Raw genomic sequence first — 18,919 nt, 5'->3', positions numbered from 1 at the left:
AAAGAGAAAGGACATATAAAAGCTACACTCTTCCTGTGTCAATGCATCCCTGTCCTAATCTACAGCCACCTCAAAACAAAAATCGGTTGCGTACACATTTTTAGACGTTATCGCAGGTGAAGCGAAATTAGTGTTTCTAGCCTCAACAGTCAAGTAATACAAAACAATACACAAGGTGACTCTACAGAGTGTTGAAAGTGTTCCACAGGGATGCTGGCCCATGTTGACTCCAATGCTTCCCACAGTTGTCAAGTTGGCTGGATGTCCATTGGGTGGTGGACCATTCTTGATACACACAGGAAACTGTTGAGTGTGAAAATCCCAGCAGTGTTCTTGACACAAACCGGAGTGCCTGGCACCTACTACCATACCCCGGTCAAAGGCACTTACATCTTTACATTGCCCATTCATCATCTCAATGGCACACATAAACATTCCATGTCACAAGGCTTAAAAATCCTTTTCTAACCTGTCTCCTCCCCTTCATCTACACTGACTGAAGTGGATTATCAATAAGGCATCATAGCGTTCAACTGGATTCACCTGGTCAGTGTAGGTCATTGATATACGTTTTGTACTCAGTGGATATACAGTGCATTCACCAAGTATTTAGACCCCTTCCCTTGTTCCACATTTTATTACATTAAAGCCATATTCTAAAATGGATTAAATAAACTCAATCTACACACAATACCAAGGTGAAAACAGGTTGACATTTTTGCAAATGTATTAAAGAAAAAACCATAAGTACCTTATTTACACAGTATTCAGACCCTTTGCTTTGAGACTCGAAATTGAGCTCAGGTGCATTCTGTTACCATTGATCTTTGAGATGTTTCTCCAACTTGATTGGAGTCCACCTGTGGTAAATTCAATTGACTGGACATGATTTGGAAAGGCACACAGCTGTCTATATAAAAAGGTCCCACAGTTGAGACAACACAGGAGTGGCTTCGGGACAAGTCTCTGAATGTCCTTGAGTGGCCCAGGCAGAGCCTGGACTTGAACCTGATTGAACATCTCTGGAGACCTGAAAATAGCTGTGCAGCGATACTCCCCATCCAACCTGACAGAGCTTGAAAGGATCTGCAGAGAAGAATGGGAGAAACTCCCCAAATACAGGTGTGCCAAGCTTGTCACGTCATACCCAAGAAGACTCGATGCTGTAATCGCTGCCAAAGGTGCTTCAATAAAGTACTGAGTAAAGTGTCTTAATACTAATGTTAATGTGATAACCACTAGTCTAAAAACCTGTTGTTTTTGCTTTGTCATTATGGGGCATTGTGTGTAGATTGCTGAGGAATCGTTTTTATTTAATCAATATTAGAATAAGGCTGTAACAAAATGTGGCTAAAACAGTACGTAAACATCATTAAAATGATGAGTGTTCAATGACTATGTACATAGGGCAGCAGTCTCTAAGGTGCAGGGTAGATTACCGGGTGGTAGCCGGCTAGTAACAGTGACTTAAGTTCAGGGCAGGGTACTGAGCGGAGGCCAGCTAGTGGTGACTAACATGGCCTGGAGAAAGAAACAGTTTTTTAGTCTCTAGGTCCCAGCTTTGATGCAGCTGTACAGTCGCCACCTTCTAAATGGTAGTGGGGTGTACATGCAGTGGCTGAGGTCCATGATCATCTTCTTGGCCTTCCTGGAGGGCAGGAAGTGTGCCCCCAATGATGCACTGGGCTGACCCCACCACCCTCTGGAGAGCCCTGCGGTTGCAAATGGTGCAATTGCTGTACCAGGCAGTGATAGAGCCTGACAAGATACTCTCAATAGTGCATCTGTAGAGGGGTCTTAGGGGCCAAGTCAAATTTCTTCAGCCTCCTGAGGTTGAAGTGGCGCTTGTTGCACCTTCATCACACTGTGTGTGAACGGACCATTTCAGGTCATCAGTGATGTGCACGCCCCTCTTCACTATGTGCAGTCAGAGTCACAATGTCAGGCTGCCCTGGTCTAACAGTGGCGAACAGTGAAAAGTACAGTCCAAGGTTCCTAACGCCCTTTTCACAATATTGTGCCGAACCGTACTGTGCCGGATATGATATCTTTTCACATTCTCCTTTCCAGCATGCAATATGATGAATCCGTAACCAGGCCACCGCAGCACAGCTTGGCATGGCTCAGTAGTGTCAAATAGGTATAACAGTGATACGTACAGTACATAGCTATTATCTACCTGCATGGCCACTGGGAAGTCATTCTGAGCCTCTGGAGGGAAGAACACGTCCACTGCTTTCTTTGGAAAAGGCTGGTTCCCTGTGGCTGGGGTGCCCACCTCAATGATGTGCAACTACATTAGAGAGGATCATTGAGAACAATGTCATTTACGGTCATCTACAAAGTGCTTAGCCAACGGGCAAAACTGGTTGCAATGACGTCAATACAACCAGGTTTCAAGTACTTAGTGGTAATCTGGTTATAATTACGTTATTTAAACCAGATTTGTCCGCCGAGTACTGTCAAATGAAAATGGAAAAAAAAATCATATCTACCAACCACAATATACTTTAACCTGCCAGTCCTTTCTCCCTCTTCTCCTCCCCTGTCCTACCTTTCCCCCGGCCTGTCCTCTCACAGCAAAGCAGAACAGTGTGGATTCCTCTGTGTTGCCCTCCATCTTGAACTGGGCGAAGCCTGCGGCGTGGCCCTCGATGGGCTGTGACACCTTCCTGTCCACAGAGTACAGCTGCATGGCCCCCACCACACGGTTTTGCTGCAGCAGAGAAAACACAAACAAGTTAACTACAGAGCAACAGGGTATGCAATGTTCTGCTTGGCAGTCAGTCGATCGAGTTTGATGGTGCATACTAAGGCCACGCCGCGTGTGTGATAAGGGATATTCACTGTCATGGAGTTGTTTCTTTGTATTTGATTTGGATCCCCATTAGTTGTTGCGAAAGCAGCAGCTACTCTTCCTGGGGTCCACACAAAACATGACATAACATTAATAGACAACAGCTCAAGGACAGACCTACATATACTTAAAATGTCACAGTCTACATATCAGTGCATACACACAATATCGAGGTCAAGAAGGGGACAGGCGTTGTGCAGTGATGTTGCTTTTATCTGTTTTTCTAAACCTGGGTTTGTTGTTCATTTCAACAACATGAGATGAAGGGAGTTCAATGCAATAATGGCTCTATATAATACTGGACGTCAACTTGAATTTGTTCTGGATTTGGGGACTGGGCCGTTGTGTTCTGGGCCTGCTGCAGTTTTTCTAGGTCCTTGTTAGCAGCACCTGGCCATAGAGCCCCACAGTGGAGGCGTCATAATACCTATAAAAACCTAGCAGTCAAATAGGGAAATGGTTCCAATCATTATTCACCATAGGGGATTTTAGAAACACTTGAAATAAAGGCTGTGTTTTGTGTAGGCTTACCCTGGCGTGACATTTTGATAACCATGTAAATCTCGCAGACAAGATTACTTTTATCATCATCTTCTCAGATCCCAAAATGCTAATTAGCATCATGCAAGACCACAAATCCCTGCAAAATAACTTGCTTTGTGGAGTGTGGTGTCAAAATCAGAGCACCTCTATCACCAACAGACCTCTTCCCCACATTTACAACCATAATAGTGTGAGTGCACTCGCATGATGATGCATGAGTGTGTGTGTTTAAGACAGTAACCTGTGCGGAGATGCCAATGAGCAGCAGCCACTTCTGCTTGGCGTCAGTGCGGTAGTTGATGATTTGACAGCCCGCCAGGCTGGAGTGCCGGTCAAAGACTTTGATTGGCTGGGAGTCCCCCTCCATGCTCCAATGGTAGACGGCATTGTCGGTCACAAGTGCCACTGTGTTGAGGGAGATCCACTTCCAGAAGGTGACGTCATCAGTCATGGTGTGGGCCTTCATCTTGCTCTTCATCTCAATGTTAAAGATCTGAAGGGTTTTGGCAGCTGAGAGGGGCAGAGGGAGGAGAGAGAGGGGCATCGCATGGGAGAACAACCCGTTGTGGCTAATCTGAGAGCTAAATCAACACACTGACACACAGGTCAGAGTTATAGAGAGCCACACACACACCACACACAGGACTGAGGGAAAGGTAAAGTAAATACCAAATTCCACTTGAGTAACGAGAGTCAAGCTCGAAATGTTGGTAGTCATGGCTCAGAGAGCATCAGGCACGGAGGTCACCATGACTTACTAAAACACCAGTCATATAGAGATTAAGTAAAGAAAAGCAAAATGTTTACAGAACCACTGAAATCTTACATATCTGCATCAAGGTTAAATAGAAGAGGAGGACAGGACTAATTAATACTTATGGACAGTATTAAAGGGAGAGGAAAGATACAGTATGTTGCACAGTGTGTTTGGGGACTGGCAAATAAAACCACTTAAACTAATGGAGAAGAGGGGTTCTCAATAGTGATTAAGACTGTGTTGTTACATGTTATTTAATAGTGTTAATATATCAATGATGATAGGTTAGAAAAGGTTACTCACCTGTGTTTTGTTTGATTAGTTTTGGGTGAATAAACATTAAATAGGTAAGCTAAAGCCTTATTAAGAAGCATTAATGTATTCCCTGTCATTTACCATATCGAAAGCTAATTGTAAATCACAAAAAGCAATTAACTTCCAAAAGCTGCAGAATTATTTTTGCTGTGTTATTCATAATCACAGCATCAGACTAGTTCGCAGTGCACCAATTATAGCTAAGCAGCCAAATTTTAAATTCAACAAAGTGAATTTTGATTGGAACAGATTAAGCAATTTAAAGTGTGCATGGTGAGAATCTGCACACACAGTGTGTATTCTGATGTTCCCATCCCCCAGGGTGACTAAACCGTCACATGACAGACTTAGCAAAGTGGTTGAGAGGGAGGGGATGCCCTGTCTGAATGCATATGCTACTATGCTAGTGACCACGGCCCTGCGTTTCCCACTAGTTCTGTCCAACAGTAGCTACAACACAGATGATTGGGAATGACAAAAGTCATGACTGCTAATCCAGTATAATCTCACGACTGCTTTTTGCTTCAAATGAGTATTATTTATTGCCACAATATATAGCCTATGCGTGCTTTACCATCTTAGGCGCTACAAGTCGCTTTCCTCACCTCTCAACAGTGAGCTCCATATGACAGTCATACTACGTGGTTATTTTTGGTTAAATCCACTCTTGAAATCAGTACATAGGCCTATTGGATTGTAGCCCACAGACCAATAATGCGTCCTCCTCCAAGCAATATAGGATCAGACAAGCATCCCACCCTCACTGATTTAAACATCCTACAAGTGGACTGGCTATTAGGTACGGTCTATCTCAGTAATAATAGGACAGAGAGCACTACTGTCACAGGGATGCGTTTGTCTATCAGTATGGAAATCCCAGGAATTTCATTTCAAACCATATGTTTGTTCAAGCATTTTAGGCTAGTGTAAATTACATTGGGAGTGGGAGGAGGGGCAACGTTGGACCTACATAGAGGAGGAAGACTTATTGAATCCACAGGTCTAATAAAAACAGCAGTCTTTTACTTTAACAACCAATGAATTGGTTGTTAATCTGACTTTCAGCCCTCTGGCCCATAGTAACTCTTCAAACGGCCCTATTCAACATCTCTATACTCCTGGCCTGAAATTTACACTTACTACAGCCACTACCATCTGATAGGATACTGGACACTGGACACGTACAGTGCATTTGGAAAGTATTCAGAACCCTTAACTTGTTCCACACTTTAAGTTACAGCCTTATTCTAAAATGTTTTCCTCAACCTACACACACAATACCCCATAATGACAAAGAGAAAACAGGTTTAGAATTGTTTGCAAATGCATTAAAAATAAACATCTTATTTACAAAATTATTCAGACCCCTTTGCTATGGGAGTCGAAATTGAGCTCAGGTGCATCCTGTTTCCATTGATCATCCTTGAGATGTTTCTACAACTTGATTGGACTCCACCTGTGGTAAATTCAATTGATTGGACATGATTTGGAAAGGCACACACCTATCTATGTAAGGTCCCACAGTTGACAGTGCATGTCAGAGCAAAAACCAACCCATGAGGTCAAAGGAATTGTCTGTAAAGCTCCAAGACAGGATTGTGTCAAGGCACAGATCTGAGGAAGGGCACCAAAATGTTTTTGCAGCATTGAAGGTCCCCAATAACAGTGGCCTCCATCATTCTTAAATGGAAGAAGTTTCGAACCACCAAGACTCTTCCTAGAACTGGCTGCCCAGCCAAACTAAGAAATCGGGGGAGAAGGGCCTTTGGTCAAGGAGGTGACCAAGAACCCGATGGTCACTCTGACAGAGCTCCTCTAGAGATGGTTGTCTTTCTGGAAGGTACTCCCATCTCTGCAACACTCCACCAATCAGGCCTTTATTGTAGAGTGGCCAGACAAAAGCCACTCCTCAGTAAAAGGCATTGTGATATTTTTTTAGATGAGGGGGTGGGGGGAAAACTATTGAATCAATTTTAGAATAAGGCTATGACATAACAAAATGTGGAAAAACTCAAAGGGTCTGAATACTTTCAGAATGCACTGTGTATCATCTAATCAATACTATAACATCACCCTGGGCACGTTCACTGCCTACAACTTTGGATCTACCATGATACTTGGCTAGCTATGAAGAAATTCTAAACGTTAATAAAAGTTGAAACATAACATCCCGATTAATCTAGCTCACGTCTATTTACTGCTTTACCTCAAACTTATGTGGCCTTGTTTCAGGATTAAATAACCTAAGCTTACAGCAATGATAAACTACACAGCTCTTATGACAACAATAGTGAAACCTGTAGGCACCCATGGGGTTGGGCAACATTACTCTTGAACACAGAGGAACTGGGGCAGGGAATCCGAATGGCACACAGCATAAATTTGTGTAAACAGAAATGTAGCTAAAAATCATAATTTGACCCACAATATTTCCACCCCCAAAACAGATACTAAATCACTGGTACATCTAAGAAAAAATATTGAAGTAATGCCAACATTCAAGCTAGATGGTTGTGAAAGCTAAATCCTGTTTAGAAGGCCTAATAGTTAGACAATAGCTTAAACATACGTGTACGAAATATAGCATGTATTAAAAAAATGGGTATGGATTTGTCCTGATTCCATATTAAAATGTCATATCAGTGTATTTTGACAAATTGATGTTCAACTATATGCAGACAGGGTTTGGAATATAGAGCACAATGGGAATCAGTCTCAAGCTGGATGATAACATGGTGCTAACAGCTTGGTTTGCATGCGTCTAATATGAAAGAAGAGACTGGTGTGGGTGTTTTCTATAGACCCTAGCTAGTGTGGACTTGATATACTGATTTAAAAACAGGATTTAAAACTTCCACAACTCAGGTGTACTGAAATTTTAACTCACCGTCTGCATACACATAAGAAAGCAGTAAAGAAACAAAAAAAGAACAAACAAAACAGAGAAACAAAAACAAAACAAAAACAGACAAAGCAATTATGGCTACTGAACAATACCGTAAAAATCACACTTCTGTTGGGTCACAGGTCAGTAAACCGAATGTCTGGTAAGAGGCCAGCTTGGCCAATCAAAATGACTTTACAAAACAAAATATAAATAGCTGTATGTGGACTTAAACAGATGTTTACTTCACTGAATGGATGTTGGATGTTGACAGAAATCTGCTGGCTACATTACACAAACGTGTAAAAACTGAATCATGAAGACAGGCAGGCTCATTAAGGGTTAAATGCTGCTGTACTACATCCAGAAAAACATCAACACAACCTTAAGTGGATGGAATGTAAGCCTACGTATGATAACTCTTGTACGTACAAATAACTCCCTTTGAGGTTAACCTCAAAGGGATTGTATCCTGGTTTAATAAAGGCTAAATGAAATTCAGACTGTCAGTTCCAATTGGCGTACCTTTAAGTGCAATGACTTTGGAGGCGGGGTTCATGATGGCGCTGTCTGCAGAGATTGGCCTGCGGATGGGTGTGTTGGGGTCGGCCATGTCGATGATCACCACCTGTGCCTGCTCGCCCACCTTCTCCCGGATACAGATGAACTTATCAGACTCCATCGTCAGGGTGCTGAACCCAATGTTGGCTGGGTTAATGCCCAAGTTCTGGAGCTGAGAGAAGGGGGTTGGGAAAGAGGAGAAAAGTTAGGAGCTATTTAGCATTCAATAACCTGGGAAGTAGAAGAAACCAGATGAAACAGAAACACTTTGAGGGGCTCTAAAATAAGCCAATAAATAGCAATAAGGTCAACCTATAGTAGGCCTCTCTCTCAAACTGCTATTATAGGAAGATCAACATTTTTGTTGGACTTCACTATCAACTGGTGCCAGACAGAATGACAGGTAGGAAGAGAACATGAGAAAAGGGCAAATTGAATTAAAATACAACACACTTTGACACATTTGTCAATGGGTCATAACTTGTACATTTTGTAACTTAGTTAACCAAGAAGGTAATAAGGTTGACAAAACTGCAGGTTGTACAGTAGACTTATCTGCACCATTAGATGGGATGAATGAAAGGCCATGGCTAAACTAGTGTTATGTCAGGGGGTTAACATCAGCTCAGGAGTGTGCTGCTGTGTGACTGACGGGTGATGTCATTGAGCAGCACTCCAGAGAGATGGACCAGAGCAGAGCTGCATGGTCTCTTGGACTGGGGGGGGGGGCAGGACCCAGAGTAGGGAGGGGGGCTGGCAGGTGATCTTTGGCCAACGTAAAACATTGCAGAGTCCCTATCAATGTGGTGTCCTATGTCCTGTTCACAACATTGTGTTACATTTGGCTCAGTTCATTTACCGGTATGTCAACACCAACTACAACTGAAACATGTAATAATGTGTTGAACATTTGAGGTGTTAGTCAAACAAGAATACATGTCTGATGATGACAAGTAGGGAATCACATTTCGGTACATTTTGCTGCTGACTAACCGACCCTCATTAACCAGTCAACAAACAGTATAAAACTATCCAAACAACCTACTATGAATACACGGGATTTCTCATTAAGAGCTTCATGGAAACATGCAAAAATAGCAAGCCTATCGTCTTACAGTCAAAAGGCTATATAGCCTACTATTGAATAGAGGTCGACCAATTAAGATTTTTCAATGCCGATGCCGATTATTGGAGGACCAAAAAAAGCAGATACCGATTAATTGGGCAAATTTTTATTTTTTTTGTAATAATGAAAATTACAACAATACTGAATTAACACTTATTTTAACTTAATATAATACATAAATACTATCAATTTAGCCTCAAATAAATAATGAAACGTTCAATTTGGTTTAAATAATGCAAAAACAGTGTTGGAGAAGAATTTAAAAGTGCAAAATGTGCCATGTAAAAAAAGCTAACGTTTAAGTTCCTTGCTCAGAACATATGAAAGCTGGTGGTTCCTTTTAACATGAGTCTTCAATATTCCCAGGGTAAGAAGTTTTAGTTTGTCGTTATTATAGGACTACTTCTCTCTACACAATGTGTATTTCATATACCTTTGACTATTGGATGTTCTTATAGGCACTTTAGTATTGCCAGTGTAACAGTATAGCTTCCGTACCTCTCCTCGCTCCTACCTGGGCTCGAACCAGGAACACATCGACAACAGCCACCCTCAAAGCAGCGTTACCCATGCAGAACAAGGGGAACAACTACTCTGAGTCTCAGAGCGAGTGACGTTTGAAACGCTATTAGCGCGCACCCCGCTAACTAGCTAGCCATTTCACATCGGTTACACCAGCCTAATCTCGGTGGTTGAAGTCATAAACAGCGCAATGCTTGAAGAATTGCGAAGAGCTGCTGGTAAACGCACGAAGGTGCAGTTTGAATGAATGCTTACGAGCCCGCTGCTGCCTACCATCGCTCAGTCAGACTGCTCTATCAAATCATTGACTTAATTATAACATAATAACACACAGAAATACGAGCTTTTGGTCATTAATATGGTCGAATCCGGAAACTATCATTTTGAAAACGAAACGTTTATTATTTCAGTGAAATACGGAACCGTTCCGTATTTTATCTAACGGGCGGCAACCCTAAGTCTAAAAATTCCTGTTACATTGCACAACCTTCAATGTTATGTCATAATTATGTAAAATTCTGGCAAATTAATTACGGCCTTTGTTAGGAATAAATGGACTTCACAGTTCGCAATGAGCCAGGCGGCCCAAACTGCGGTATATACCCTGACTGCTTGCACAGAATGCAAGAGTTATAAGAAATTCATGTTAGCAGGCAATATTAACTAAATATGCAGGTTTAAAAAATATATACTTTTGTATTGATTTTAAAAAAAGGCATTGATGTTTATGGTTAGGTACATTGGCGCAACGACGGTGCTTTCTTCGCAAATGCGCTTGTTAAATCATCACCCGTTTGTCGAAGTAGGCTGTGATTCCATGAGAAATTAACAGGCACCGCAACAATTATATGCAACGTAGGACACGTTAGATAAACTAGTAATATCAACCATGTGTAGTTAACTAGTGATTATGTTAAGATTGATATCTTATAAAAAACTAAGTTTAATGCTAGCTAGCAACTTACCTTGGCTTCTTGCTGCCCTCGCATAACAGGTAGTCAGCCTGATTAAAATGTGTTTTTAATCTGACTTGCCTAGTTAAATAAAAGGTGTAAAAAAAAAGGAAAAAAAGAACATTTAAAAAAATATATATATAAAAAAAAAACATATTTGCAAATCGGAGTCCTAAAATACCGATTGTTAAAAAAACTTGAAATCGGCCCTTCCGATTAATCGGTCGACCTCTAAAATACATGTTCCAGAAAGTTCCCGCAGGGGAACAGACTATACCACCCTAAAAGCACCGGAATTCAGTAATCTCCCTATCCTGTTCTGACCGGTTGTTGAACTCACAATGACAACAGAGACTGTATGGTCAACCGGCATGAGGAGGAGGAACACAAGGGGTTAACCGGTGTTCCAATAAAGACCTGCGGGACGCTAGATTAACAGCACCACTCTGTCACCCAGTCTGTTTGTCAGGCCTGGCTGGCACAGTACCTATAGACCAGCCTCAAACTGACTCTCAAACCCTGACACAGCAACAACCTGCTGTCTGCAGGGAAGTGTTGCATACTGTGCCCACGGACCCATTTATCACTGAGAAGGGTCATGGTAACATTTGGTGGCACTGCGTTTCTGAGGATAAGTTCGACAGGTTTTTCCCCTCACCTCATTTTACTTTCTCACCATATTCTAGTTGTGTAATGTGGGACTGTAAATGTGTTTACTGGACTAGGGCTGCCAGGCAAAACGTGTGATTATTACAGAGTAATAGTTAGACTACAACCTGCAGGTATTTGTTTAGGCTGAAGCTCATTAACGATGCGGGCCAGGGAGTTCCTTCTCCCTCCACAGCTACTAGGGGCTGAGGGAGAATCCGCCATGTAGATGACACTGAGGGGAGTTTAATTTAAACTGAAGATAAAAAAAACAGGGACCGCCCTCAATACAGACACACAGGGCTGAGATGCCACCTCTTCTCCTACAGCTGGTATGGTAAGTGACAGGAACAGAGTCTGACAGAGAGAGGGGCAGGTGACAGGTTTGGGGGTGAAGAGTTAATTGCTCCCAAGCTTAAAACACATCACTACTACAGAACTATTCTGTACGCAGCTGTTTGGCACAACCCCTCATGGCTCACCACATCTACTCAGACATTTCAACCAATATCAGATGGCATATTCCTTAGCTTCTTTAAATAAATCTGTATTACACAGGCCAAACACACAATTTGGGAATGTAAGCAAAGTATTTTATTCCTCCTCACAAAGCAAATCTTGGAGGACATGTCATTCCAGGCTTTTTAGCACTGGAATTCCCCTAGATAATGCCCTTGATTCTATAAAAGTGCACATGAAGAAGCACAAACATGGAGACATAATCTATTCAAATCAAAACCAGTAGCCTGCTTTACAGGTCACTGGCCAAAATGTATAACGTTTTTTTGATAATAATAAAATTATATATATATATATATATATATATATATATATATATATATATAATTATTATTATTTTTTTAATTCATTGAATTAATGTAGCCTACTCAAACAACTTAGCCTAGGCCAGACAATTTGAAACAATTCAAACGTGCTCTCTTGCTGCACACAAGTCAAATGCTAATTCATTGTTGACATATCCAGGTAACCCAGTTACCGGTTTTGACTGAATCAGGCCTGAGGGTGTAGAGAAGAGAAAGCATATGGGTCAACTTCAGTGTCTCCTCTGTTAATACCACACAGACGACTTGGCCCACTGCTAATCAGCTAACACAAACCACATTTCCAGGAAAGGCCTACATCTTTATCAATGGTGAGACACACCCTCCACAACCCCAACCGGCCGGCACCGCATTCTTTCACTCATGTGTAGCAGCCTGGGTGCCTTTCAATGACAGAGTGGTTCTTCCTTTAAAAGTTGTCATACTGCAGAACGGCTTGCGGGGTGCCGCAGAATTCTAAAGTTATTTAACTGTCAGCCATTGTTGCCATTAATGCTAGTTAGTGCTAGTTTGACCACCAGGGGACACCTTTGAGAAGCTAAGTTATTGAAATGACATGGAGCTGTAGGCCTAAGAGTCCCGTTTACTGTAGCTGTTTTAACTTTCCTATTGGCAAAGCATACAAGTCATCCATGTCTTTAAATACAGTCAAGCATTTTAGTTATAAAACGAAACAACAAAAGGGAACACTTATGAAATGCTTGTAATTATACTTCAGTATTCCATAGTAACATCTGACAAAAATATCTAAAGACATTTAAGCAGCAAACATTGTGGAAATGAATGTGTCATTCTCAAAACTTTTGGCCATGACTGGCCTCGTTATTGTGTTACTTTTTAAATCTTTTTTTACTTTAGTTTATTTGGTAAATATTTCTTACTCTGCACTGTCGGTTAAGGGCTTGTAAGTAAGCATTTCACAGTAAGATCTACACTTGTATTCAGCGCATGTGACGAATAAAGTTAGATTTTAAATTATTGATTTAGAAGTTTTTTTTTTTAAAGCATGTTTATTAGGCTACTGTGCAGTGTCTTTAAATACAATGGTCCTCCTACCCTCCTTCTTGATGTCCTTCTTGGCATGAGTATTGTCCTGCTAGTCCATCGTGGGTGGATGGATTCTTTTGTATTCCAATGTATTGAATGAATGCATTCATTACAGTCATTTGCCATTCTCAAAGTGGAAACATTGTTTGCAGAGTTCACAACCTGCTACACTTGCAGAAAAACAAGTTTGAAAACATGTTATTTTCAAAATGCCTCCAACTGTCCATCACTACTGTAAACCGACAACAGTATTATACAAATAAATACAAAGCATCTGCAGTGGTGCAAATATACACTGCTCAAAAAAATAAAGGGAACACTAAAATAACACATCCTAGATCTTAATGAATGAAATAATCTTATTAAAATACTTTTTTCTTTACATAATTGAATGTGCTGACAAAATCACACAAAAATCCAATTTATCAAAGCATACCATCACGGCTGTCTAATCATCCCCAGCTTACAATTGGCTCATTCATCCCCCTCCTCTCCCCTGAAACTATTCCCCAGGTCGTTGCTGTAAATGAGAATGTGTTCTCAGTCAACTTACCTGGTAAAATAACGGTAAGGTCTGGATTTGGAGTCACACTCAAAATTAAAGTGGAAAACCACACTACAGGTTGATCCAACTTTGATGTAATGTCCTTAAAACAAGTCAAAATGAGGCTCAGTAGTGTGTGTGGCCTCCACGTGCCTCTATGACCTCCCTACAATGCCTGGGCATGCTCCTGATGAGGTGGCGGATGGTCTCCTGAGGGATCTTCTCCCAGACCTGGACAGTCTGTGGTGCAACGTGGCATTGGTGGATGGAGCGAGACATGATGTCCCAGATGTGCTCAATTGGATTCAGGTCTGGGGAACGGGCGGGCCAGTCCATAGCATCAATGCCTTCCTCTTGCAGGAACTGCTGACACACTCCAGCCACATGAGGTCTAGCATTGTCTTGCATTAGGAGAAATCCAGGGCCAACCGCACCAGCATATGGTCTCACAAGGGGTCTGAGGATCTCATCTCGGTACCTAATGGCAGTCAGGCTACCTCTGGCGAGCACATGGAGGGCTGTGCGGCCCCCCAAAGAAATGCCACCCCACACCATGACTGACCCACCGCCAAACCGGTCATGCTGGAGGATGTTGCAGGCAGCAGAACGTTCTCCACGGCGTCTCCAGACTCTGTCACATGTGCTCAGTGTGAACCTGCTTTCATCTGTGAAGAGCACAGGGCGCCAGTGGCAAATTTGCCAATCTTGGTGTTCTCTGGCAAATGCCAAACGTCCTGCACGGTGTTGGGCTGTAAGCACAACCCCCACCTGTGGACGTCGGGCCCTCATACCACCCTCATGGAGTCTGTTTCTGACCGTTTGAGCAGACACATGCACATTTGTGGCCTGCTGGAGGTCATTTTGCAGGGCTCTGGCAGTGCTTCTCCTGCTCCTCCTTGTACAAAGGCGGAGGTAGCGGTCCTGCTGCTGGGTTGTTGCCCTCCTACGGCCTCCTCCACGTCTCCTGATGTACTGGCCTGTCTCCTGGTAGCGCCTCCATGCTCTGGATACTACGCTGACAGACACAGCAAACCTTCTTGCCACAGCTCGCATTGATGTGCCATCCTGGATGAGCTGCACTACCTGAGCCACTTGTGCGGGTTGTAGACTCCGTCTCATGCTACCACTAGAGTGAAAGCACCGCCAGCATTCAAAAGTGACCAAAACATCAGCCAGGAAGCATAGGAACTGAGAAGTGGTCACCACCTGCAGAACCACTCCTTTATTGGGGGTGTCTTGCTAATTGCCTATAATTTCCACCTGTTGTCTATTCCATTTGCACAACAGCATGTGAAATGTATTGTCAATCAGTGTTGCTTCCTAAGTGGACAGTTTGATTTCACAGAAGTGTGATTGACTTGGAGTTACATTGTGTTGTTTAAGTGTTCCCTTTATTTTTTTTGAGCAGTATATTATTGAATTTGATTTTATTTATTTTTTCGTTTTAAAACGTATATGTTTATTAGGCTACTGTGCAGTCTGACAAAAACCAACAGGACAATGTTTTCTGTAGCCTACATAGTAAAGTGCCTAATTCCACACAAGGGAGAGCAGGACATGTTCAGACTTTCTCAGTGACCTCAAGTACTCATTAACTCGGTCTTTAACGTTTTTCAGGTTCCATCGGTCACGGACAGAAACTTCTGAGACATGACGCCTTAAGCACTGCAGTGTCTTAGACCGCTGCACCACTCAGGAGGCCATCTCTGCAAGGTTTTACCCATGGTCGTGGAGCTGGGGTGGAAGCGCAACTAATATTGAACTGAGCTGTACAGTATCTGAAATAAACATCTGCATTTTTGAAAGAGTATCATTATGTTTTTAACAAAAGCATAAAAGATGTTGATGAACAAACTGTACAGTATATGCTTTATCCATTTTGCAGTTGAATCAGGAAATGTAAAACGTCAGTATTTAAGCATTGAATACATTGTAAGTTTGCCCTTTTTTGGCCATTAGGCTACACTTTACAAAAGGACTCAACTCTGACTGACCGCAGCAGTTATCAGTAGTCTAAACTGTGGCACAAATGGCGGAATTTGTCACACCTAGCCAAGCTATTAGACTATCCTTTTGTAAATTAATGGAGGTGTGAATGTTTCAGTCCATCTTCAATATATTCATTAATTCATTCATTCAGAAGGTTAAACCCATAGGTCTTAGGCCTGCAGTAATTTAAATTACCTGGAACATTTTCATTATGTTATAATAATCAATGCCTTATGGGAATGTTAAAAAGTCCAAAAGTTACAGGAGTTAGACATTTGGCTGTTAGAAGTATTAAAAATCAACCAATGTTAGCCTTTAAATTAGAGGTTGACCGATTAAATCGGAATGGCCGATTAATTAGGGCCAATTTCAAGTTTTCATAACAATCGGAAATTGGTAAACAGCCAACTTCGCCAAACGGGATGATTTAACAAAAGCGCATTTGCGAAAAAAGCACAATCGTTGCACGACTGTACCTAACCATAAACATCGATGTCTTTCTTAAAATCAATACACAGAAGTATATATTTTTAAACCTGCATATTTAGCTAAAAGAAATCCAGGTTAGCAGGCAATATTAACCAGGTGAAATTGTGTCACTTCTCTTGCATTCATTGCACACAGAGTCAGGGTATATGCAACCGTTTGGGCCGCCTGGCTCGTTGTGAACTAATTTGCCAGAATTTTACGTAATTATGACATAACATTGAAGGTTGTGCAATGTAACAGGAATATTTAGACTTAGGGATGCCACCCGTTAGATAAAATATGGAACGGTTCCGTATTTCACTGAAAGGAAAAACGTTTTGTTTTCGAGATGATAGTTTCAGGATTCGACCATATTAATGACCTAAGGCTCATATTTCTGTGTGTTTATTATATTATAATTAAGTCTATGATTTGATAGAGCAGTCTGACTGAGCGGTGGTAGGCACCAGCAGGCTCGTAAGCATTCATTCAAACAGCACTTTCGTGCGTTTTGCCAGCAGTTCTTCGCAATGCATTGCGCCGTTAATGACTTCAAGCCTGTCAACTCCCAAGATTAGGCTGGTGTAACCGATGTGAAATGGCTAGCTAGTTAGCGGGGTGCGCGCTAATAGCGTTTCAAACGTCACTTGCTCTGAGATTCGGAGTAGTTGTTCCCCTTGTTCTGCATGGGTAACGCTGCTTCGAGGGTGGCTGTTGTCGATGTGTTCCTGGTTCGAGCGAGGAGAGGGACGGAAGCTATACTGTTACACTGGCAATACTAAAGTGCCTATAAGAACATCCAATAGTCAAAGGTATATGAAATATAAATCGTATAGAGAGAGATAGTCCTATAATAACTACAACCTAAAAGCTCCTCCTGGGAATATTGAAGACTCATGTTAAAAGGAACCACCAGCTTTCATATGTTCCCATGTTCTGAGCAAGGAACTTAAACGATAGCTTTCTTACATGGCACATATTGCACTTTTACTTTCTTCTCCAACACTTTGTTTTTGCATTATTTAAACCAAATTGAACATGTTTCATTATTTATTTGAGGCTAAATTGATTTTATTGATGTATTAAGTTAAGTGTTCATTCAGTATTGTTGTAATTGTCATTATTGCAAATAAATATAAAAAAAATATTTTTAAAACGGCCGATTAATCAGTATTGGCTTTTTTTGGTCCTCCAATAAATCGGTATCGGCGTTGAAAAACCATAATCGGTCGACCTCTACTTTAAATGCTTTATTATCCAAATGTTGAAAGTGCGTGTGGGCGATGGAGAGAAACAAAATGGTGTAATTTGAAGCGGAGAGTCAGAGATGGGGGTGTGAGCAGGTGGGTCTGGGCAGGTGTGAAGTAGTTGTCATTTGTATGTTTTGTATGGCCTAAAAAGATCAAATAAAATAAGGTAAAATGACAAGCTTGCAACACATCTGATTATTCATTATCAACAGGATTTATTTAATTTACATTCTTCATTGTAACCACAATGTCACAATAATTGAACACACATGAGCAGATTTACTTGGTCAAGACATTTATTAAAGAACGTTGGTACTTATTTATGTTGATCCAAAGTCACAAATGAGGAAGACAAATCCTCGCTGACCTCTTTCATTCAGTTTCTTCTTCACATCAGCAAAGGGCTCGGTGTTTCAGAAACTCACTTTCTATAGAGGGGCTATCACTCTTTCACACTGTGGTAAACAAAGACCATTTGTTATTTACAATGATTTATTTTTGTTTTTAGAGGAAGAGAAACCAAAAGCCCACCGTGCCTATTTATCCAAAATCGTCAGTCCATATGTCAAGTGTAATTCGGCATTGCATTTACCAAATTTCTCCCTCAAATCCAGGAACACCGCCAGAATTGTTTTGTTGTTGTTGCCTGATGCAGGACTCTAGTGCCAGAGAAGAGACTCTCGGACTGAAACATTCACACCTCCATTAAATTTATGAAAAGATAGTCAATTTGTGCACCGTTTAGACTACCAATAGATCAGCGTTCTAACTCCCCCTTGTGATAGTGTGGAGCAATGACAGAATGATGCAATTTACCACACTCTGTCACAAACCAGCTCAAAAATGTTAAAAGGAATAACCACTGCACACACAGAAATATAATAGCCTACAGACAGAGATGGCTCACTCTCAGACAATGCATTCTGACCAAAGCTATTCATTTGACTTCTTGGACAAATTCTCTTGATCAAATTAAGAAAACTGACAGTTAAGTTGAAAGTTCTGTAAAAGTATTTTAAGAGCCCATTAAAAGGGCTATATGAGTTAATAAGCAGGAACTCTCCTGTATCATTATTACAGAAGTGACAAAAAAAGAGAAAGAGAACTAGCTACCCATCTAATTGTATGGTCGCAATTCTATTACACAGATAGTTGCACATCAGTTCCTGTACACTCTAGTTTAGGGTTCCATTTAGTATAGCACTGATGACGTCACTGCAGCGTAACCATCACTCATTGGCTGGAGGGATGCCCTGACCTTGCTGCTATTGCTCGGTGGAAGGGAACTCTGTAGGCAGTGCGTAAGAAGTAACGATCCCCAACTGAATTGAACAGTAGACAATGGAGCTCTGCTGCAGAAGCAGCCCTACAGCCAAACACGATTCATCACTCAGGAAAGACACTCCATTACATTTAGAACTGCCTGGCCATTGTGGGTGACTCACACGGAAACACACTACAAAGGTTTCTATCTACCTAAAGATAAGCTTGGCCTTATCCAAGCCCAGAACAGAACACATAATAGTACTACTTTTCAAGAGATCCCAGTTATAGTCCTGTCATCAGTCAGGTTTTATGATGATTTGTGTTTGAAACAAACCTGGTTGGAGGCT

The 18,919-nt window shown here is 41.5% G+C and overlaps 1 protein-coding gene across 9 annotated transcripts in view; it reads right to left on the bottom strand.

The window, feature by feature from the left end:
• Positions 1-18,919, bottom strand: part of LOC115154329 (clathrin heavy chain 1) — a 54,485-nt gene that overhangs the window by 25,404 nt on the left and 10,162 nt on the right. For 6 of the 9 annotated variants that reach the window (XM_029700441.1, XM_029700443.1, XM_029700444.1 and 3 more), the window contains exons 2-6: positions 7,882-8,089; positions 7,360-7,362; positions 3,642-3,910; positions 2,555-2,716; positions 2,180-2,293 (exon numbers count right to left, since the gene is read on the bottom strand). In XM_029700441.1, the coding sequence (XP_029556301.1) occupies positions 2,180-2,293; positions 2,555-2,716; positions 3,642-3,910; positions 7,360-7,362; positions 7,882-8,089 (756 nt within the window). The remainder of the gene's footprint in view (positions 1-2,179; positions 2,294-2,554; positions 2,717-3,641; positions 3,911-7,359; positions 7,363-7,881; positions 8,090-18,919) is intronic. The other 3 variants (XM_029700442.1, XM_029700445.1, XM_029700447.1) reach the window with 1 other exon arrangement.

This window comes from Salmo trutta, chromosome 19 (genome assembly GCF_901001165.1).
Source record: "Salmo trutta chromosome 19, fSalTru1.1, whole genome shotgun sequence".
Lineage (NCBI taxonomy): Eukaryota > Metazoa > Chordata > Actinopteri > Salmoniformes > Salmonidae > Salmo > Salmo trutta.
Note: the sequence above shows the minus strand (reverse complement) of the source record. Positions and strands in the feature narration are given on the sequence as shown.